Source organism: Mustela putorius, unplaced genomic scaffold (genome assembly GCF_011764305.1).
Source record: "Mustela putorius furo isolate JIRA1106 unplaced genomic scaffold, ASM1176430v1.1 tig00003845_pilon_pilon_pilon, whole genome shotgun sequence".
Classification (NCBI taxonomy): domain Eukaryota; kingdom Metazoa; phylum Chordata; class Mammalia; order Carnivora; family Mustelidae; genus Mustela; species Mustela putorius.
In genome coordinates this window covers 3,296,774-3,319,554 of record NW_025421998.1, presented here as the reverse complement: position 1 = coordinate 3,319,554, position 22,781 = coordinate 3,296,774, and the positions used below count along the sequence as shown (strand labels likewise).

The 22,781-nt window shown below is 44.9% G+C and overlaps 1 protein-coding gene across 1 annotated transcript; it reads left to right on the top strand.

The window, feature by feature from the left end:
• Nucleotides 1-3,255: 3,255 nt before the first annotated feature.
• On the top strand, nt 3,256-19,045 carry INHBA (inhibin subunit beta A). Its single transcript, XM_004739354.2, has 2 exons — nt 3,256-4,015; nt 13,537-19,045. The coding sequence occupies exons 1-2, from the start codon at nt 3,628-3,630 to the stop codon at nt 14,421-14,423; spliced, it is 1,275 nt and encodes a 424-aa protein (XP_004739411.1). The 5' UTR covers nt 3,256-3,627; the 3' UTR covers nt 14,424-19,045.
• Nucleotides 19,046-22,781: the final 3,736 nt, after the last annotated feature.

Genomic DNA, 22,781 nt, shown 5'->3' with positions numbered 1-22,781 from the left:
ATTTCTCAGCCTTGCTAGCAACCCTCTCCCCCAACAGAAACTCTCACCATCTTAACTCCTATTCCAAGGAACGTTTGTTTCTTTTCATTAATCTCATGTTATATTCGCAACAACTTAGAAATCACAGGACTGGCAGTTCTGATAAAGAAGAATGATGTGTGAGCTTGCTTTCTTTCTCTGTTAGTTGGATTGGAATTCTTAAAGACTTGGGAAGGATAGGTACAAAGTTCACTAGCAGAGAATGAGTATTTTCCAAGTTCTGGGTGATATGTGATTCATGAAGCAGACACTCAATTTCAAGACATAAAATCATAGTGTAAGTCAGGGAAGGCAGACCATTCTCATATAGGTAAACATATTTTCCCCTTTTTCTCCCCTCCATGAAGGATCTTATTTTAAAAAGTAAAATCAGAATCCCCATAAAGAGCACTGCAAATTTTCTTCCCTGTAAGAAACAATAAAATACTTTGTAAATAGAGGCAACTTCATGAAGTAACAGATGTTTTATGTGAAGACATAAAACTGAACCTGAATATAATGAGAAGTGTGTGCTCGAGCAGTAAAAGTTGGAAGCTGGACACTCAGGGAGCTCTAGCTGTTCAATGTCAGTGTTTTTCTAAAAGGTAGTCTAGTCGGTCAGAGGTTTCCCTGGCTCTCGGTGATCACCAAGTAGTGTCCCAGCAGCCAAGAAAGGCTTTCCATTAGATAATGAATTATGAAATATGTCTCACACTGGAAAAACCAGTCATCTGCTGATGTCATGCTGATTCTAACCAATCCCAAACAAAGCCCCAGCCCTCCTCTGTTTGAGTGGTACCAATGTGTGAGTGTGCAAAGAAGTAGTACAGTATAAAACTTCAGAGTGCCAAAACCATGAAGAGGAACTCCTCAGACAGCTCTTACCACATGATCCAAGAGTCTGCTGGTGGAAGAGAGAGGACCGGAAAGGTAATGCTTTTTAACTCTTACTTAGGAGGTCTTGACACATGCAGAGTAGTTCAAAAGGTTGGAAGGAATTTACTTACTGCTTTTCCAGGCACGTTGTTGATTTGTACCTTTGATATGATCCAGGCAGCTTAATACAGCTTTTAATAGTAGAACATGCAAATAGACGGCGTGTGTATTCAACCCACTCAGCACTTATAGACAAGTACATATGCCACAGAGAAAGCTGTTTTTAAGAGCTCCACTCACCACCAGTAAATTCAGGGAACACACACACACACAGACAGAGGGGATCCAAATATTGATAAGCTGCCCTTATCTCCGTGCGGCTCTTAGGACCCTCTGAGTTGTTTGGAGTCATTAGACCTAGAGTTTTATTTCAGACTCTCTTGTAAAATTTAATTGGGCTACAAAATGCTTTGGGTGCTGTACATGTGATGCCAAATACGGTAGATTATGTTAAGTTTTGTATTTCAAAGATGTTTGATTAACGGGTTATAACACAGCTGCCCCCTCCCCATTCTCTATCACCATTACCCCTACTTAAAAAAAAAAAAAATTAGACTCTTTAAGGAATGTCGACCAGGTCTTAAGAAGAAGAGCAGAGTAATTGATGTTCCTGGAGAAGAAATCCCAAACTGTGATAGGTGGCTTGGAACAGAGAAAGTCTTGCAAGTAATTGTTTTGGAAAAGGGGGACAGGGTGTCAGATTCAGAAAAGCATTGTTATCTCTGCAAACTGTAATTTTACCTTAATGTCACAGTTTCCTCACCCTCCTCCTCTTGCCCTCAGATCCTAGGCTTGTAGTAATGATATTTATTAACTTTTTCCACCCAGAGCTCATTGCTTAACTACAAAACTCTGAACACACTAGGTGTCAGATATAAGCTGACTATATCTACAGAAACTGAGGGCTTATGTGTGGGAAAGAAACCGAGAGAAAGAAAGCTTTAACAGATGGACTTCTTAAAGATACTTCTGCATGATAAAAGCAATAAGACAGAAAATGAAAAAAGGGTGGTGGGGGGGAGAATAAAAAAAACTCAGAGAGGCATTGTTTAAAAATTCACATTTTTCTTTTTCTGTGAACGCTGAAATCCATGATGATTTCATCTGTGCTGTTCCTTTGGGGGGATAAAGGAGCCATCAAGGGGCCCAGTCCAGGAACACGTTGGTCCAGGACAGGGTAGGAGGCAGGCTGAAAAAGTCTCACAGGGCAGAGGAAATCATTGGTCAATTTATTTTGGAGAGTCCTTTCCCCTGGGACCAGTTATCCAAGTCCTAGGAGCACACTGTTTGTAGGAAATAATGTGGGAAAGGCCAAATGAACTTTGCATTTTATCTGTTAAGTCCGGGCTGGAGGTGGTGGGCTGCAGTGTGTGTGTGTGTGTGTGTGTGTGTGTGTGTGCCTGCGCGCGCAGGGCAGAAGGGGGCGGCGGCGGTTAGGGAGAGGGGAGAGAGTTTCAGGTGACAGGAGCAGGTAGAATATTCCCTGTGAATCCTTCAGTGCCTGGTTGCGTTTTGCAGTTGGGGAAAGTAGAGTGTCTGAGATGACCCCAGACAGCAATTCTATTCCGTTCCCTCAGATCCCCCACCAGAGCGGGTGACCCTGAACATTTAAATATGAATGAATGGGAAGCCGGCAACCTCCAGGACTCCCTCTCCCCAGCCCCTCTGCCCTTGACCCCCACTACCTGTCTGCCCACCTCCTGGAACCCCTGGCCTTGCCTCAGGAGGCAGGGGCGGGGGGTGCGGGGTGGGGGGGTGTCACCTAGAGCTGCAGGGTGGAGGGCCCTGGGGGCAGATCCTTTCAACCTAGTCATCCCCGGAGATTGGGACAGTGCCTTCCAGTGGGGTTTTCTTTCCCCTCCAAAAGAGGAAGAAGGTGAAGCAAGGGGACTGGGCAGAGAAAGCAAAGGAAAGGGGGGAGGGAAGTAGAACAAAATTAGGAGGATTTCTTTCAGAAGGGAAAGTAGAACTCCTGAGAATGGTGATATCTGAAGAGAGGTGTGTGTGAGGGAACAGTGAGCAGAAGGAAAGCAGCCTGTCAGAAAACGGGCTGTCCCTCCCCTTCCTAATCACAGCCTCTACTCACAAACTCCCTCCCTCGCCCATTCACGCACTCACTTAGGACCAATCGTTCTCTCTCCTCTCTCTCTCTCTCTCCTTCTCTCTCTCTCCCTCCCTCTCTCCCTCTCTCCCCCTCGTGCGCCCTCTCCCTGTCTCTCTCTCCCTGTCTCTCCCTCCCTCTCTCCCTCCCTCCCTCTCTCTCCCTCTCCCCCCTTCTCTCCTCTCTCTCCCGTTCTCCCTGTCTCTCTCCCTCCCATCCTCTCTCTGTCTCTGTCTGTCCCCCCCCTGTCTCTCCCTCCCTCCCTCCTTCTCTCTTACTCGGAGACAGTCAGAACTCTCCTCCCTGACAGCCACAAACCTACAGCACTGACTGCCTTCCGAGAGGGAACCTGCAAACAAAACTTCACAGAAAACTTTTTGTTCTTGTTCCAGAGAATTTGCTGAAGAGGAGAAGGGGGAAAAAAAAATAAAAAATTAAAAAACAAAAGAAAGAAAGAAAGAGAGAAAGAAAAAAAACAACACAACACAACAACAACAACAAAACCTGTGCGCGAGGGGGGAGGAAAAGCAGGGCCTTTTAAAAAGGCAATCACAACAACTTTTGCTGCCAGGATGCCCTTGCTTTGGCTGCGAGGATTTCTGTTGGCGAGTTGCTGGATTATAGTGAAGAGCTCCCCCACCCCGGGATCCGAGGGGCACGGCGCGGCCCCCGACTGCCCGTCCTGCGCGCTGGCCGCCCTCCCAAAGGACGTGCCCAACTCTCAGCCGGAGATGGTGGAGGCCGTCAAGAAGCACATTCTGAACATGCTGCACTTGAAGAAGAGACCCGAAGTCACGCAGCCGGTGCCCAAGGCGGCGCTTCTGAACGCCATCCGAAAGCTCCATGTGGGCAAAGTGGGGGAGAACGGGTACGTGGAGATAGAGGATGACATCGGCAGGAGGGCAGAAATGAATGAACTCATGGAGCAGACCTCGGAGATCATCACGTTCGCGGAATCAGGTCGGTGCGGGCGTTCGCGGGTGGGGGCGGCGCGCCCCGGGCCGGCCGGCCGAGGAGGAACTTGCGCCCGCGGCGGCGGCGGGGCGCCCGGGGGAGGTCACTCGGCGGCGGGCGCCGGCGACGGCGGCGGCCGGAGGGCAGGCGGGGGAGCGGGCTGCGCCCGCACGGGATTCTAGCCCGACCCCGGCCGCGGGCGGCTCGCTCGCACTTGCTGAACTCGGCCGGTCGCCCCGAGCGAGCTGCGAGGGCCGGGCTGCGTCTGGACGCCCGCGGTGCCCGCGGCTCGCTCGCCCTGCCTCGGGAACTGGCTCGGAGCAGCCCCGAGGGGGAGCCCGGGCGTCTGCGGGTGCGGGGGGAGGGGGTCCAGGAGGCCCCCGGACCGCATCCAAAGTTTCGGGGGGGGGGCGTGCGCGGAGTGCGGGGTCGCGGGGAACGGCACAGATGAAGTCATTGTCTTCCAGCGAACCTTCCCTTTAAAAGTCTAGCCAGGGGCCACCCCGGGGAAGGAGGGCATGCTTCTGATTAGTGACAGCCCCTTCTCCCTTCAGAAACTCCGTCTTCCGGGAGCACAGGCATCACCTTCCAGGCAGGGAAGAGGGACTTTGGGGGACAGCTGACACTGAGCCGGCAGTCACTTTTGGAACACTGACTTTTTTGCTCTCTCAGCAACCGCCGCCACCACCACCACCAAAAGAGAGTTTTGTTCTCTGCAAAGTTACTAAGAGCTCTCTGCCAAGGAATGCAACCTTGACAAAGTGCTTCAGATACTACGCTGAACTCTCACTCAATCCTTAAGAGGAAGAACTTTAATAGGTTCCAATCATTGGCTCAGGACCACAGGAACCTGTTGCTGAGTAGGCAGATACCTGTCAGAAGTGTGGCCACAGACGTGGAGGCAGATTATTTTTACAGTTAGGGGACTCAGACCCGTCGCATGCGGCAAGCCCGTGCACGCCCGGGCACACAGATGTGTTCATACCCTGTTACTTTCACGGTAATGCCAGCCTAAAGAATCATATCTCTTGCCAAACCCATGTGAAAGGAATGCCATTGTTTTGTTTGGTGGAGCATATGGCCAGTAAAGTACGTGCAGGGACTCCCAGCATATCTGTTTAAAAGTTTGCCGCAGCAGTATAAACAATTAAGGCAACACTCAGAATTTCCAATCCTGAAAACCTGTTGACTCAGATGTTCTGTTTTCAAGAAAACCGTGCCAGACCTGGGCATCCTTTTGGGGAGCAGATAGCCTGCTTGGCTTCCTGGCTTCCCTGGTGAGAGAAGCCCTGCTGCCCTACAAGCTTCCTGGCAGGACAGTCTCTCTCTCTCTCTCTCTCTCTCTCTCACCAGAAGCTTCTCTTCAAAGAAGGGCTCTCTTTCTCTAAAGCTCTTTCTAGATGCAGGCCCCAAAGGACACGATCCTTAGAACTTTATCTGTTAAAGTTTATTGAGGAGACCAAGTCAGGGTGGCCTTTCCACCTTGCCACTCACCTTTCCTGATGGCAGGGCAGGGAAGAAAGTGCTTTACTGACATTCAGTCCCATGGAGGGGAACGGATTCCAGTAGTCTAGAGGTCTGTCTGCTCCCTGTGCTGATACAAAGGGAACCCGTATAGGTTTTTATATACCAGTTACTACACATGATGGCTTGAATTTCAGGCCCTACTCCATTGGCCTTACCTGTGTCAGATGACTAAGTATACCTATTCCCTGGGACCACTATTAACATACACCTGATGCTGGAGAAAGCCTTGCTTCCTGACCTAGCTGACTTGTCTAGCAAATCCCGCTCTTGGCATTGAGAGGTTCTGCAGTGAAAGAATTTGACCTTTTACATTCTTTCTTACTTATGGCCTTCATCTCAGAGGCCATCTTTTTCTCATTTATAGGAAATCTTGCCCTTTTTTTCCTTTTTCTTTCCCGTTAGGTGTTTAGTTTAAAAGAAATTGAGTTACTTTTTTAAAAGGTGATTCATTGGACTCACGTGTTGACTCCAGTTTAAGGTTTGTAATGGAAAACTTCTCCTGGTTGAGTTTACAACTCGACTTCGGGTGAGCTGCTGGAGTCCCAGAGAAGGTTTATGACACACTTACTTATTTTTCTCATCTGAGAAGTTTCACACATCAACTTCAGGTTGATTTACTAGGATTTCGTGGAATTAATGATTGCTATCTGGGCAGCTGATTCTCCAAGAGGAGTGCCAGATGAGTATTTTGTTGCTGATTTTGCCAACCAGTAAAGAGTTTTATCATCTGACTATACAAAAATGTCTTGCTCCTTTTGGAATAACTCAACCTTAATGATATTCAAACTATGTCAAATGTAAGAACTTGGAGAATAGCAGACGGTATTCATTTTTCTTTCCTCCACAAACTCTTTTTTGTACAGTGTGGAAGGCTGTGAGTCACTGCCACCGAGACCCGGGCCACAGAGGCATACCCATAGATGTGTCTTTCAAACTTAAGATTCCCCGGTTGGGGGGTTTCATGTCTAATTTTTGCCTCAGCCCCTCTTGATGGTTAACTAAAGCCCATGATGTGGCCCAGCAGTGAGGGGCCACCAAAAACTCAAGTGCCTAGAACTCTTGGAACTGAGTTTGTCCCATTTGGGCTCAGGTGGAAGGTTCCCCATCTTTGTAAAGTTGATACGAGTTGTTACTAACTGAGGGGTGAGGAATTGCACCCTGACCCCCTGAAATTTCTCCCAACAGATCAAAATTATTTTTTTGTAACACATGTCACCCAAGATGACTGCATTCTCAGGACAGCTGGCACAGAATGCTCTGTGTCTACCTGAAGACCTTAAAGGAGAAGAAGGGATGGGTAGGGTCAAGTGCGCTCTCTGTGTAATTGTCAGCCAGGCTGAAATCAGTGGCCTTCTCAATGGCTCAATCTTATTTTACCTTCTTGTGATCTGTGACAATATCTGGTCAGTGTACAGTAACAGCATATTACCGAGTCTCCATATGCTGCCAGATTTATATGCTGATTATGGTAATCAACATAGCAATTGACAACACTTGTTGAAGAACAGATAGGGACAGAAGGACAAAGGAAGCCCCAGGAAATGCACAATGCTGGCTAAGCCCAGGTGCTGTTGAAAGCAACATATAAATCTCCCCCGCTTGGAGGATTCCCGTTACAGAAGGGTTGAATTAGAAATACGCACTTGCCAAACGGGGGTCTAAGAAGGCTGGCTTGGGGGACTATTTTTCCCCAGCCCAAGAAAGTCATCTCAAGCCAGAGCTGACTCAGACCGATTTCATGCCAGCCTAAGGAAATTTCCTGTGAGTTACCCTGCACTGAAGGGTGCTTTTAGGGGTTACACACTTTCTTCTCTCGATAATGAAAAGTGATGGGCCACAAGAGGGCGCATTCCAAAGACTTTTGCTCCTCAGCGGTTAATCTAGGGAAAGGCATTTTCGGCTCCTGGAAGCCCCATTCTGTAGCGCCCAAATCTTGGTACCTATCCGTTGCCCCCTGCTTTCTCTCATCCTCCAGAAAACGTGAGGATTTTATGGGATGGGAGAAACATGGCTCTCTGGGACCCAGTAAATGAGACGGAAGAAAGGAAGTGGGGATTCTAGTGATACATGGGAGCATTCTGGAGCTCTGTGGAGGACAGAGGAATGAAACATTTCAGAAGCAAACAAAGCAGAGCATGGAGAAGTGTGACCATGAATCATCAGCAACGCTGATCTGCTCACACATCTCTCCCTAAGATGGCTGGCTGCCTGGCTTTGACCAAAATGCCTTCAACCTCCCCTCATTGTGTGGCCTGGTTTGCCTGTCTTATCAATGCTTTTCACCAGCAACAAATGACAAGTGACTTCCAACAGGGAGGAAAGGGCTGTTTGCTGTGAGAATCTGGGTACAGCTTCGGAAGATACGTTTGTTTCTAAACTGAGCGGGGAGCCAAATGGGGGAGAAGAAACAAGAAGCAAGATGCCTCGTGGTTTGGGCCTGTGACGTAGGTGGGTCGGAGTTAGCGTGGGGGAGCCCTCAGAGGATAGAAAGTCAGCTTTCATATATGGAGAACTGGGAGTCATACCTTCTCAGGCACTTTTAATGAAAACCTGTATTTGTCTTGGCCCCTTTTGCTAACCTGTACTGGAGCGTGAGCTGTCGATCAGAATTCCTCATACTCCAGAATTCCTCATACTCCCAAACCAAAAGTGCAAAAGTTCTCAGGAACTTTGGAAGAAGTCGCTGAAATTTCTGTAGGTTGAATCTTAAGAATTTTTTCTACTTCTTTTCGGAACCTAAAACCCCGTTATCTCTCTCTTTCTCTCTCTATTTATTTCATCACCACTGAAATGGAAGACACAGGAATGTCGCCTGGCATTTACAATTCAATAGCAGATCAGAAGAAAAAAAAATAGGAAGGCTAACAAAACCAATCCAGATAATTTATGACCAAACTTGTAGTTCTGCTCCAAGGCAAAACCCTCGGCTTCAGGTTAAGGGAGGCATCACCTCTAGGACCTCACTTGCTGCCTTCTGCAGAAACCCCTGGAAACAGTCCAAATGCAGAGTTAGTGACTCAGAGGACACGCATGCGCACCTGGTTGCCCCGTATGCTCCCACCAGTGACCGCACCATCTACGCATAGCGAAATCTGGGTCCAGAATGCAAAATTGAAGTAACTGCCGCATTTCACAACAAGGCTTTTCCCCCATCTCGAGTTAAAATCCTCCATAAACAACAAGATTTTCCACATTCACATTAGAGATGGAATTATTACCCCTATGTACAAGAGCAGGATGCTTTAAGCAGGAACACGGTGAGGAAAACAAAACGGAACACAAACCAAATACTCTGTGTATCTGTGTGTGTGTGTGTGTGTGTGTTGCTTATTTCATTGGAAATGTTCATACGCCCACAGATCTGAGGTGAGGGCTTGAGGAAGAGCAGAATTTTGAGTCTTGGCGTGGGGGATGGGAACAACCAGGGGCTTGGTTGCTTAACCCTCGGCAGGCCTGCTTTCCTGCTTGAGTTCTTAAAAATATCTGAAAAATTCTGAGAGCAAAGGAAAAAAGGTGCTTTGGGGATTCTTCCTTGCAGCTTTTGGTCTTTCCTCTGTTGCAACCCCTTGCCCAGCAGCATTTCAAAGGTCTTCCCTGTAAGGTGCCATCTTTATACCTCCTACTCATTCTTATGCACCTCTCTCTCTGCCCTTGGTTTTGTGTCCACCGGGCTCATAGAGGTTTAAGTGATGAAATATTATCACCCACATGGGTTTGCGTGGGACTTTCTTAGTGAATTACTCAGGCAGAGAGGCTGTGATACAAGACTTGCTCACGAGCCTCTCGGGAGGGAAAAAATAGCACAGAGGATGAAAAGAATATTATCAGAGAGTAGGTAATGAAAGGTTAGCAAAGCCAACAGCTATATCTAGGTAGCTAGGTAATAATGCAGGAACCCAGTGCGCACCTGTACCAACTAATCTGTACCTGCTCACAAAGCATTGTGGGAAGGCTTCCATTACAGGATTTGATGCAGGAGATCGTTAAGTCAAACCTGAAACTGATCAGTAATTGATCCTAAACACCTCAGCCTCAGGCAACCTCCTTCCATTTTTCAAATTGCTATGCCTAGAGATTTGAGGACTGGAGCATTCTCAAAGCACCACCGCAGTCTAACACTCTCTCTTAGGTCAGATACAGATAAAGGGAATAGAATCAAGTGACAAGTTCTATTTTTCATACCTAAGAAATTTGAGGGTTGTAATATCTTTCTGAAACCTACAGCCCTGATAAATATTAATCATCTCAGCTTCTAGCTGTCTCATTCTCTCCACCCCCTTCTGCAATGAAAGCTAAATGTAAAAGAGAAAACAAAAACAAAAACAAAAAAACATTGCACTGTTTAATAAGTCAAATACAATAGAACTTTTAAAATGTACCTGCATGTAAGGTAGACATTAGGAAGACTTGCATCTCTCTCTTCCCCCTGTTCTCCTGAGCATTATGGCAACAGCATTTTCATGAAATTGGATCTGTTTTATTTTTTTTCCCTGATAAAATATCATGCAATATACAAATAGCAGTTCCAGAAATGGACACCAGGAGAAGGAGGCGACAGGCATGTCAATTAGTAGGGGGAAAATCCAAATGTCAGAAATATGGGGGAGAGATTCAGCAAGCAGGCAATAGATGTGAATACAGGAACAGTCTTTTCAAGCTCAGATAATTAAACCGATGCGTAAATCAGCCCTGTGCTTCTCCACACACGCGGGCGATGCCACACAGTTAATTATTAGCCAGGACCAGGTTGAAAGTCATTTTATGATGCCTCCCTGATCCTAATATAACAGCACCTGACAGATTGAGCCCCCTCTAATGAGCACTCTCTTTGTACGATCCTCTCTCAGGAACACTAAATCATTTGCTTCCGAGTACAGCTGCTTGTGAAGAAGGGGTGGGGCTAGCTCATGCCTTAGAAACCTGCCCTGGTGGAATGAGGGGCTGTCCTGTGGGCTGTTCCTGGAAGCCAGGGACCTCAGCCTCCCTGGCCCCTACAAAAGCAATCTGCATGTACTCTAGCTCCTTGGATCAAGTCAGCCAATTAGCCCACCCTGGCCCCCGCCCCACCCCCAGCCTCTGTAGACATTCTGGACTCGCTTCTTAGAAAGCCCACCGTGGGCTGGTCCACACTGCCATGGGGATCCTCTCTCTACCGGAGGAAGGACCATCTATCTACCTTCCCCAGCCCCTCCTGCCAAGCCGGGGGGAAAAGCAGAGAGGATCTTGTGGGAATGAGTTACCTGAAACCCAGAGAACTTTCCCATCCCAAGGACGAGTCAGAGTCTCCAGTTTCACACTCTTTCCTAGAAAAACAAAACACAGACTCGGTGCCCTCTGGCTTCTCTAATTTAGCAGCTACTATCTCTCTGTCTTTACAGTGGCACCCCGCACAGAGTAAGGTTTCAGAACAGCAGGTAGCTTGTTACTATTCTCTGAGGGACACTGAGGGCGGTTCCTGCACTCCCATCCAGGGGCGGCTGTCTGGGCTTGGGGAGCTTCCAGAAGGACCCTACCCCTTCAGATCTGCTGCTGAATGTCTTTAAATTTAAATCATTAAGCTCTCCCTCCTGGAATCTTCTCTTTTTTCTTCCCTTCCCCGCCCCCCCCCAAAAGCCAAACAGCATATCAGAAAACCCACCAGCTTTTAGCAAAGAGGAATACTGTCTTCACGTCTTGAAAAGAAATCACGTTCCTTAAAAAATGACAGTCTCCCCTCCTTCTAACTGCTCTCTACTCTGGTGATCTAATCGCGAACCTAGCTTTATCATTCATTTTAACCCCTGCCAGAGATCCAAGGCTGGAGCAGAGGGACCTCCCCCAACCCCTCCACCCCACCACCTCCCACCACCAGCACCACCACCTTGGAGGCCAACGTGCTAGCGACTTTATACCAAGATGCCAGAGAATCTTTTGTATACACATGTAGCCTTTCCTGGCCCTGGCCTCAGTAATTTACCACTATCAGAATCACAGCATGCAGTGTGTGTTAAATTAAGAACAGAATCTTCAGTGCGCAATGCACAGAAAAGCCTGCCTTCTGATGCAAAGAGAACTTGAAACTGTGCCGAAAATTTATAGTACCGTAAACATCTCAGGGCCGAGAGTGATAAGTATGGCTGGATTTCCGTTAGCTATAGAAATCCAGGCAGGGAGACCCTCCCAGGGAGTTGCGAGTTCTAAGATGACCTTCCCCAACATTGTTCTCTAATTTGCGTCCGGGATGCGTGTACGCTGGACAGTTGTCAGCAGGTACCCACAGGAGGCGGTCGGGCAAAGAGGGCATGTTTCATAGACCAGCGAGCGGTAAAAGTGTGACTGAGGGAAGCTGTTTCCTCGATCGGAACGTTCCAGTCTGGACACCTGTTCCTCGCAGTAAATGTTGCCGCGTGTATAGACACACAGGTGCTTATGGAAAGAAAAGAGAACGGTTTAAGTTAGGCAGGAACTGCATGGTCTCTGAATCCAACTGCCTTGCCAGTGTGGGGATCTCCTTTCTGTTAGTAGCAGTTGCTATAATTGGGGCTCATTAAGCTGCATTCAGAAGGGAAGGAGGCAAAAACGGGGGATGCAGCAGTGGGAGGTGGATCTCTTAATCTAACATGACTGGATGCTGAGGACGTGGTTGCCTCGTTCCTGGGGCCGTGACAGTGAATAAGATAGATAGGATCTCAGACCAGGGGCGTCCTAAATCAGATTGGCAGGGGGGTCAGGGCGGTCAGGGATTGAACCCTTATCAAGCAAGGGCAGCCAATGAAGGTGATTTATTGAGAACAGGAGTGTTCTAGGCAGGTGTCACTGCCTGGAGGTGAGAAAGTGTAGCGGTACAGCTGACCTTGAACAAACACCGTGTGGCTGCACCACAGAGGACGGGGCACTGGGAGAGAGCTGGTGGTGAAAGTGAGGCAGTCAAGGTCATGCCCAGAATCCCAGATAGTTTCTGTTTTATACCTGCTTCATGGAGCAATGATTGGAAAGGGGCCTGGCTCTATGCTGGAGAACCAAATGCAAGAAAAATCTGCTGCAGGGACCCGGGAAAGAAAGAACAGAGGGGTGGGGCAGGTCATGCATGGCCAAGGCGGAGTCTAGCTCGGTGGGCACTAGCTCCACTTACTTACATGGGGGGGTGCCTGTGTATTTCTGTGGGAATAGCATCACTTTGACAGCTTGCTAGAGCTCACAGTGGGTTTTCTTTCTTTCTTTCTTTTTTAAAATTATACTATTCTTTTTTATTTGACAGAGAGAGAGAGAGAGCGCGCAAGAAAGGAAACAAGCAGGGGGAGCGGGAGAGGGAGAAGTAGGCTTTCCGCCAAGTGGGAAGCCCAGTGCAGGGCTTGATCTCAGGACTCTGGGATCATGACCTGAGCTGAAGGCAGATGCTTAACGACTGAGCCACCCATGTTACGTCAAGCCTGCTGCAAAGTGGGTCCAATGTCATTGTGCCATTCCCATTTTATAGAAGATGCAACTGAGATTAAGCAGTGAACAGACGCAGAGCACCCCCGCACCCCCACCGCAGGCTCCTGGACACTGGCTGAGATCTAGGCTCTTTTCTTTTTAGAGCCAGGAGTTGACAGACTTTCTCCGGAAAGGGCCCAGAGCACATGTGTCAGCTTTGCGGAGCCCGTCCCTGTTGTGGCCATTCAGCTCCATGATCGAGGGCAGAAGCAGCCATAGACAGCCTATAAAGAACTGAGTGTAGCTGTGGTCCCATAAAACTTCATTTATGGACACTGAAGTGTAAATTTCATGTAATTTTCACATGACACAAAATACGCTTTCTCTTTCACCATTTAAAAATGTCAACACCTTTCTGCGGGCCGGTGGGCTGTTAACTCGCTGACCCCTGCCAGAGATGGCTCACAGCAGAGGCCCCGTGCTTGCCTGAGATGAGTGTGTGCTGATCCACCCCCCTCACCCCTGCCCCCCTCAACCCCCCCCCCCACACGCACACACAACTAACGAGTGTCCCTGCTCTCTCTCGTGCTGTGTTTCATCCGCAGGCACAGCCAGGAAAACGCTGCACTTTGAGATTTCCAAAGAAGGCAGTGACCTGTCCGTGGTGGAGCGAGCCGAAGTCTGGCTCTTCCTCAAAGTCCCCAAGGCCAACAGGACCAGGACCAAAGTCACCATCCGGCTCTTGCAGAAGCACCCGCAGGGCAGCGCGGACGCAGGGGAGGACGCCGAGGAGACGGGCTTCGCGGAGGAGAGGAACGAAGTGTTGATATCGGAAAAGGTGGTGGACGCGCGCAAGAGCACCTGGCACATCTTTCCGGTGTCCAGCAGCATCCAGCGGTTGCTGGACCAGGGCAGGAGCTCCCTGGACGTTCGGATTGCCTGCGAGCAGTGCCATGAGACGGGCGCCAGCCTGGTGCTCCTGGGCAAGAAGAAGAAGAAGGAGGAGGAGGGGGAGGGGAAGAAGAAGGACGGAGCAGACGGAGGGGCAGGGGCGGACGAGGACAAGGAGCAGTCTCACAGACCTTTCCTCATGCTGCAGGCCCGCCAGTCAGAAGACCACCCCCACCGGCGGCGGCGGCGGGGCCTGGAGTGCGACGGCAAGGTCAACATCTGCTGTAAGAAACAGTTCTTTGTCAGCTTCAAGGACATCGGCTGGAACGACTGGATCATCGCTCCCTCCGGCTATCACGCCAACTACTGTGAGGGCGAGTGCCCGAGCCACATAGCAGGCACGTCGGGGTCCTCGCTCTCCTTCCACTCGACCGTCATCAACCACTACCGAATGCGGGGGCACAGCCCGTTTGCCAACCTCAAGTCGTGCTGTGTGCCCACCAAGCTGAGACCCATGTCCATGCTGTACTATGACGATGGGCAGAACATCATCAAGAAGGACATTCAGAACATGATAGTGGAGGAGTGCGGGTGCTCATAGAGCGCCCGGCCCCGGGGGACGGGGAGTCAGAGCGGTCCAGAGAAGACAGTGGCGAGATGAAGAAATGTTTAAGGTTTCTGAGTTAAACAAGCAGAAAAAAAAAAAAATAGAAATTAAAAAAAAAAAAAAAACCTAAAAACAAAACCTGAAACAGATGAAGGAAGATGTGGAAAAATTCCTTAGCCAGAGCTCAGAGATGAAGTAGTGAACCAGATGGGAATTGGGAGGGAGAGGGAGAACAGCGCCCCCTTCATTTCTTCTGATATCAAGGTGATGACGTCAGTTGCTTACATGGGAGTATTGTCTCCTCCTTTTCAGTCCCTTTTTCAGTGTGAGCCTCGAAGTCGACTTGTCTAGTCTGCAATAACGTGGGCAGGCACAACCCAAATAGCATCTAGAAAGCCATGAGTTTGGAAGAGCCAGTTACCCAGGTTGTAAGGTATGTCTGTGTGGCCCTCTCTCTGTGTATATCAGCCCGTGCATACACGCGCGCGCGCACACACACACACACACACACACACACACAGAGGCATTTCCACACGACACGTGCATACACGTATAGGCAAGGGAACAGTAGTATGAGGTGGTCACACTTCTCTTTTCTGCACCAGTTTTGCGACAAAGCAAAACAAAACAAAAACCAACCTAAAAACAGAACAAAACAAACATTTGAGACCAAGAATGGGAAGAGAGCAAAATCAAGGAACAAAGAATACCAAGTTACATTTCGTTAAGGTGCTTATGATCTTAGTACTATGCAACCTAATAGGTTTGAAACTGTTTACCTGAGAGAGAACAAAATGAGAGACTTTTTTGTATTGGAAGTAACCTGATTAATTTTTATTTTCTTCAAGGAGAGATACTTGAAAGGAATATGTTTGTCCATCTGTTGGATCCAAACATTTCTATATTTTGTAAATGTTGTTTTTTTTTTATTGTTTACTATTTGCACTACAATGGTGTTTGACCTGTCTAATCCTTATTTAACAAGTATTTTCTTTGGGTGGGGGTTGGGGGGGTTAAGAGCTGCACTTAATGTGAGCTATAAGAGAACTGCTACAGCACACAAAATAGCTATTTTTATTATTATAATTATAATTATTATTATTATTTTGTACCTTAAAAAATAGACACATACACCAAAGACATTTGTGTGAGCCTTTAAACAGTCTGTCTGTGGTTGGTATCATTCACCATCAGTGAGTCAGGGGTTGGGATTCAAGGCAGAGTAGGGTGGATGGCGTTCAGGCTGGAGAGACCTGAGAAGTTTGGTTTTTTGACTCCTTTGACATCCATGAAACGGGACATTTCATACTGGATGTACAGTAGTTGTACACTGTCGGCTATCATAGAATACTACATGCTTGTCCGTGTATATGTACATGGCTTGTGCATATGCATACCTGTGTGTATATAAACATGGATCGCATCATATGCCCATGCACATTTTAAGCACGTCAGGCTGTCATTTTGTAATGTTCTTAAAGCAATGAATGTTTGTGTGCAAAACACAGTATTTTTAAGAAGGATAGGCTATCGTTTTTGCTTTTCCTCTGAACTAGGTGGACACATTTTCAAAAATGTGGATGGGAAGAAGCCTGGAAACTCCAGCGACTATTTTCAGCAAGACCCTCTTTCATTGTGCAGGGACCCAGCTCCCTCCTCTTTCTTGCCCCCTCCCAATCCCCCCAGATATTTCCTGTGGGGGAAAACAGAAACTCGTGTTCTTCAAGGTTCTAGGCTGATTTGTGTGTGTGTGTGTGTGTGTGTGTGTGTGTGTGACTTATATTTATTATCTATTGGAATCAATCTTAAATCAGGAAGCTTTTTCAGAAAGAAAAAAAATTCATCTTTAGGCCAAAATAAGAGTTGGGTACTTTTTCGGGGGGAGAGGGGGGTGATTACGGCCTAATTGTGAGAGATATGACTTGCTGGGCTAAATAATATTGCTGTCACTAATTAAAAGATAAATAACTTGGGGAAAAGTCTTAAGAGATTAGGAATAAGAAAGAGAACTGCGGGGTGGCATCAGTGGTAAAAATCCCTAATATTTTAATTTACAGCCAAAACTCTTGGTATATAAGTTTGTATGTATTGACTCAGATGCAAAAAAGAAAAAAAAAACACTTTGTTTTATAAATATCAAAGTACATGCTTAAAGCTAAATTTCTACTAATTTATTCCACAGTATTTAGCTTGCCTAGAATAGCTAATAAGTTATTCATTTATATGCTTTTAAAAATACAGAGCCTTATTTTTACTGACTTGTTTGAAGTTTGCAAAAACTGAAAAAAATACTAATAATTTGGAAAAATTGCATCCGTTAGTATTTTGTAAAATACCGAAGCTTTCAGAAAGTCAATGTCACTTCATAGATTTTTTTTAAATTAACTGTAGAAAAATAAAATAGTGAGAAACCAAACATAACTAAAAGGTGGTTTAGCTCTTCTTGAGATAGTCATACTAAATTGGTGTACTAGAACACTAGGCTGTATGTAGGCAAATCATTAACGTTGTTCCTGAGTAGATATACTTACTACATCTTGAGGTCCACCCTTTCTTATGCAGAAATAGAACATGTACACCATGGGAGTGGACTCTAAATGTAAGACGGAGTAAGTTGGTACTTGCTTCCTCACTCTTAACCATTGACCAGGAAATCATTCAGGGTGAGGAAAGTGGCATGGTGAGGGAAGTTTCAAATTTGCATGAAAAACTTAGAGGGCCTTTTGGTCTGCTGCTTATTTGGTAGTGGCACTAATAATGGAATCCATGAAAATAGTTTGGGGAACCAAGTCCTAGTTCACAGTGCACTAGCAGGAATGTCCAAGTCAGTGGGAAAAGCAGGATGCTTGAAAGATAGCTGATACCCGTTTGTGGCACCTATTCATCTCAAGTGTGTGCGCCATCTTGTTTAAGCCCTTTAAAAGAGTGCTCAACACAGTGGGTGTAAGATGGAGTTTGATTAGTGGCTATAATAATTGGTAGCAGAGCAAAACAAAATTCTATATGACAATATTTTAATGGGGTGTGTTCGTTAAAATTAAATTATTGGGTTGTCAAACATCTCCAAACTTCGACATTTCATTAAACTTAAGTGGCCTTGAAATAGAATGATAAATTGCTGCTATCTTTAATAATCTTGGAAGATATGCAGGCTTGTAAACAACCGCACTTTTCTTGTAGCAGCAAGAGGCCAAAAGAAAAAGCTTTCGACTTCAACCATATTGGGTTCCTCACAGTAGGTTTTCCTTAAAACAGGGTGGCTATCTGATCTTAGCATCTCTCTACTCTTTCTCTAAGGTTAATCTTTAGGCTCTTAAAAATCTACTCATACCAATCTTAAAAACTCTGAAAAGTATTTGTCCCCAAGTATTTTTTAAGAATGATAAATATTTGATAGTTTAGATTCTTCCTTCTTTCTCTCTTTCTCTCTCTCCTTTTTTCCTTCCCTCCCTCCCTCTCTCCTTCCCTCCCTCCCTTTCTTTCTCTTTCTCTTTTTCTTTCTTTCATTTTTTTTTTCAAAAAAGCATGGCAAATTCCACAACACTGAGTTGGGATTTTCTTATCCCTAAAGACCAATCAATTTCATAGATATTTAAGATTGATTCCACACTCTTTTCAAGGAGAATGCCTGCATTCTCCTCTAAGGAAGAGCAAGTAAATTTTGTTTTTCACCCCCGTGGGATTGGACCTCAAGAAGGAACTCTAAAAAAACAGAGAACACAAATGCCTCGGTTGTATTAAGCTTAGATTCAAATTATTATGTTCACTTGAAAAAAAATGATTTCCTGGGGGCCTTTTGGCAACTTCCCTTTTCAATGTAGAGAATAACTTAGTCACCCTGAAACCCTACACAATAAATTGAAACTTGTAGATGTGGGCAGAAGGTTTGGGGGTGGACATTGTGTGTGTTTAAATTAAACCCTTTATCACTGAGAAGCTGTTGTATGGGTCAGAGAAAATGAATGCTTAGAAGTTGTTCACATCTTCAAGGGCAGAAGCAAACCACATGTCTCAGCTACATTATTTATTTTTTATGCATAAAGTGAATCATTTCTTCTGTATTAATTTTCAATGGGTTTTACCCTCTATTTAAATGCTTTGAAAAACAGTGCATTGACAATGGGTTGATATTTTTCTTTAAAAGAAAAATAGAATTACGAAAGCCAAGAGAATCTGAAGCCTGTTTTGTTTTAAAACTTTTTATGTTCTGTGGTTGATGTTGTTTGTTTGTTTGTTTTTATTTTTTTATTTTTATTATTATTATTTTATTATTTTTTTTTGGCATACTACATGCAGTTCTTTAACCAATGTCTGTTTGGCTAATGTAATTAAAGTTGTTAATTTATATGAGTGCATTTCAACGATGTCAATGGTTTCTTAATATTTATTGTGTAGAAGTACTGGTAATTTTTTTTATTTACAATATGTTTAAAGAGATAACAGTTTGATATGTTTTCATGTGTTTATAGCAGAAGTTATTTATTTCTATGGCATTCCAGCCGATACTTTGGTGTTTGCGAGGCATGCAGTCAATATTTTGTACAGTTAGCAGACAGTATTCAGCAACGCCTGATAGCTTCTTTGGCCTTATGTTAAATAAAAAAACCTGTTTGGGATTTATTTTTTTATTTTTATTTTTATTTTATGTCTTACCGGTTTTCCAGGATCAACTTTACACACATTATTGCCACACCCTTTGCTGGGTGAGAATTTCGTTTCTCCTGTAATTATTGGGGCAAGTATGAGAAGCCGACTGAATGGGAGAGAGGGGACAAAAGCTGGAAGGAGAGAACTGGAGAGAGGAAAGGAATAAATGTTGCTGTGGCAAGGCTTTGTAATGGGCTGCAGATGCTTGGACCAGTAGTTCTATTGTATTCATTTTGTTAATTTCCCATTTCTCAAGCTGTAGTAGCAAGTAACATGAAATGAAGTAACGGCCTTGCTTCCCTCTCTCCTTCCCGCCTTCCTGCTTTTCCTCCCTTCTTCTGTCATTCCCTCCCTACTTCCCTTCCTCTCTCTCTCCTTCTCTCCTTCTGTCCCCCCCCCCCCTTCCACCTTTCTTCCTCCTTTCCCTTCTGGCTAGAAAATTGGAATTGCAGGGAACAACTAGGGCTAGACAAAAATATAACTTAGGAAAGAAAAGAACCGGGACCAAGAGGACCTATATGGCATCAGGAAGTCCAGTCAAGCATGAATGGACTGTTCGTCTTTTCTTCTGTAGGTTTTGCTGTAGTATTTGTGTCCACTGAAGGGGTTATATGGAGACAGTAACAACTCTAAATGCCCATGTGAACCAAGCAAGTCCCCATGTGACCACCCAGTAGATGTTTTCCCTGTTTTTACGAATCAATCGGAGGCATCAAGTAACATTAATTGGAAAGAGGGTTCCAAGCCAGGTCAAGTTTGAAGTTTATTATTATTATTAGTCTATATTCAAGTTTAAAGTTTCCTACTTTTTTTTTAAGATTTTATTTATTTATCTGACAGACAGAGATCACAGGTAGGCAGAGAGGCAGGCAGAGAGAGAAGAAGGGAAGCAGGCTTCCTGCTGAGCAGAGAGCCTGATGCGGGCCTCGATCCCAGGACCCTGGGATCATGACCCAAGCTGAAAGAAGAGGCTTTAACCCACTGAGCCACTCAGGTGCCCCTAAAGTTTACTATTATTATTATTAGTATTAATTATTTTGCTGCTCCATACTCCAGTTTTGCTGTTGGATTCCTTATGTACTGAGAAAAAAAAAAAGAGTGTGTCAAGTGGAGGTGGAGTGTTGAAGACACTTCTGACTTCTTACCACAGACACTTTGTACCCACCAGACCGTTTACTTATCTCCAAGCAAAATGCCAAATTCATGTAAATTCATACAAAACCCTTTTTATTTATTTTAGATAGGAAAGCTACATTTTCTGAAAATTAAAAAATAAGAATTATTAGAGTTTTACTTCAAATTTATGAATATGTCTTATTTTTCTAATTCTTTTGCTGACGAAACCTTTGACCCCAAGTATTTTACTTTATGGGCCCCATGATAGTAGCGTGTGTGCACGTGTGTTGGCCTTCAAGTCCCACCAAGTTTAATAATGAATCCACATTAAGAACTAAGTAAAAACCCCAATGAATTACAAATGAGTAATGTTATTAGGAAATTTATATGGATGCTGTTTTAAATTAAGGCAAAAATGAAAGAAAGCAAAAGTCAGGTATAAAAAATATATAAATGTGTGTGTGTATATATATATATCTCACATCTAACATATGTGATGAAGATTCATATACATGGGGCATAGAAAGAGAGAGGCTTTGTCATCATGTAAAGGAAACATCTAAATCCATTTCCTGTAGCGGTTTGATGCTTTCTCAGAAAACAGCTGTCTGTGGAGGTGTCCAAAGCAAAGGGAACAGAGCGCTGCATTAATTCCTTCTTGCATCAAATATGGTGTCAGCTCCTTTGAAAGAGTTCTGTTGTTTCTGCCTTGATCCAATGTTAAGTCTTCTCTTTGGTCCATGAAAAGGCAAGCTTCTTTAGAAATTCTCCATTACATCCTTTGAGGCTTTCTTTAATTGTCATGTAATTAACAGTAAGAAAAAAAGGGAGGCAAATTGTTTATCCACAGACCAAAAAACCACAAAGCTGTTTCAGGACTTTTTCAAATCGACAATTGCCCCGCTTGCCTGTGTGCACTTTGAGAAGAGCCTGAAATCCTAGGGGTCCGATAAGTCACTAGGGGGACACCAGAGAAGTCCCTTTCTCACAGAAAACTGGGCCATGAAAATCCAAAAGTGGTTTTGAGAGATACTAGGCCAATTGGTGGAATAAAAGTGATGAGGAATCTTCCTTTTTAAAAACTGATTTCTGCTAAGGAAGGAGTCAGGAAGGAGTCAGAGGAAGTACTGAGAGATGGTCCGGTCACAGTCAGAAAAGAACATTGAAAAAAAAAAAAATAGCCACCCAGGGCAAGAGTTAATATGCTGCTGTAATTCCTACTGTCATGGTGGTGGCAGTGCCTGGATCATTGTTACGTGGGGACACAATGTTCTAAGACAAATATTATAACGTGGCAACAAAGATCCCATCAAATATATACGCCTTTCATTAATGAAGTTGTTCCGACACAGTTGAGCATCACAGCCTGGGTTGTTTGAAAAGCTTGCTACTCACATGGGATAAAGGCAGTCATTATGGGGGAACTCATCCATTGTGAAATAAAGAAAGAAAGAAAAAAAGAAAAAAAGAAAAAAAAAAAGACAAACACTGCTAATCTATGCCAGAAACTGCAGGCCTAAGGCAGGGGGATGACAAAGCATTGCCCTTCAAAGTGCTTATTGTGTGAGGACTTCCAAGCACTTTGAAGACAATCATCAAATCCTTCTAAATGGAACCAGGGAGGCTTCCTGCCATTGATCTCAACAACAAATGTTTGTGTTTCATGGTCAATTTATTTATCCCTCAAAGACTCGAAGTAAAATTGTCATTAAACAGGATATTTTTAAAGATAAAACTAATTTTCCATCTGAGTAATCATAACCTAAACAATTTGCCAATGAGATGAAATGGTTTGAAATGGTACTGCCATGATATATTTAGTAGCTTTTATTATTCCAAGTATGACGGGGTTCGTAATTCTGAAATCAACTAACCCTCGCGTTCTCAGAGTAGTGAGTTTTTACTCATCTCTGTAAGATCATGGACCAGCCCTTCTTGCTATGAAGTTACTACTAATGGCCTCAGATTGAAAACATGGAACAAGGAAATACAACCCTTGCTTTTGGGGCTAGGGATTATAGGATTTGAATTACATCAAAAATTCTAGATCATTGGGTTGCATCAGTCATTCATTTAGCCACTTTATAAAAGCACTCAGAGGACTTAAGAGATTTTTTTTTTTTCTGAACTTCATACTGCTTTGTAAGTAGTATGCTCTTGTGATTCCTTGAAAGAGGAGTGAATGGCAGATGCTAGATGGTCCCATCAAGTGTCCAGCAAGCCTAAATATCAATGGGTATGGAGAGGCAATACAAGCATGCCAATATCTGTGGCCACTCTAGCTCAATCCTCAATCCTGTAGACCAGGCTTTATAGGGTGATGGTGAACAGCTTTTATCTTTAGGCTTTAAATGTTTCACAAAACAGAAAATGAAATTGTAACCCATTTTATATTGAACAAGTGTCCAGTTAAAATTCTAACTAGATCCACCCATCATCGAGGAAACTGACTTTCAAAGTAGTCAGCCTAGAATTAGGAATATATGGATTAAACCCTGGAAGTAAATTCTGTGAAAAAGAAATCACTATTAAAAAACAAACAAACAAACCCACAAAACAAGCAACAACAACAGCAACAACACCTTTCAG

What these genes read in the sequence shown, in the direction of transcription:
- INHBA (XM_004739354.2), top strand. Translation starts at nt 3,628, where the DNA reads ATGCCCTTGCTTTGGCTGCGAGGATTTCTGTTGGCGAGTTGCTGGATT. An exon ending in CATCACGTTCGCGGAATCAG is followed by an intron (nt 4,016 to 13,536) that starts GTCGGTGCGGGC and finishes TTTCATCCGCAG; the next exon opens with GCACAGCCAGGAAAACGCTG.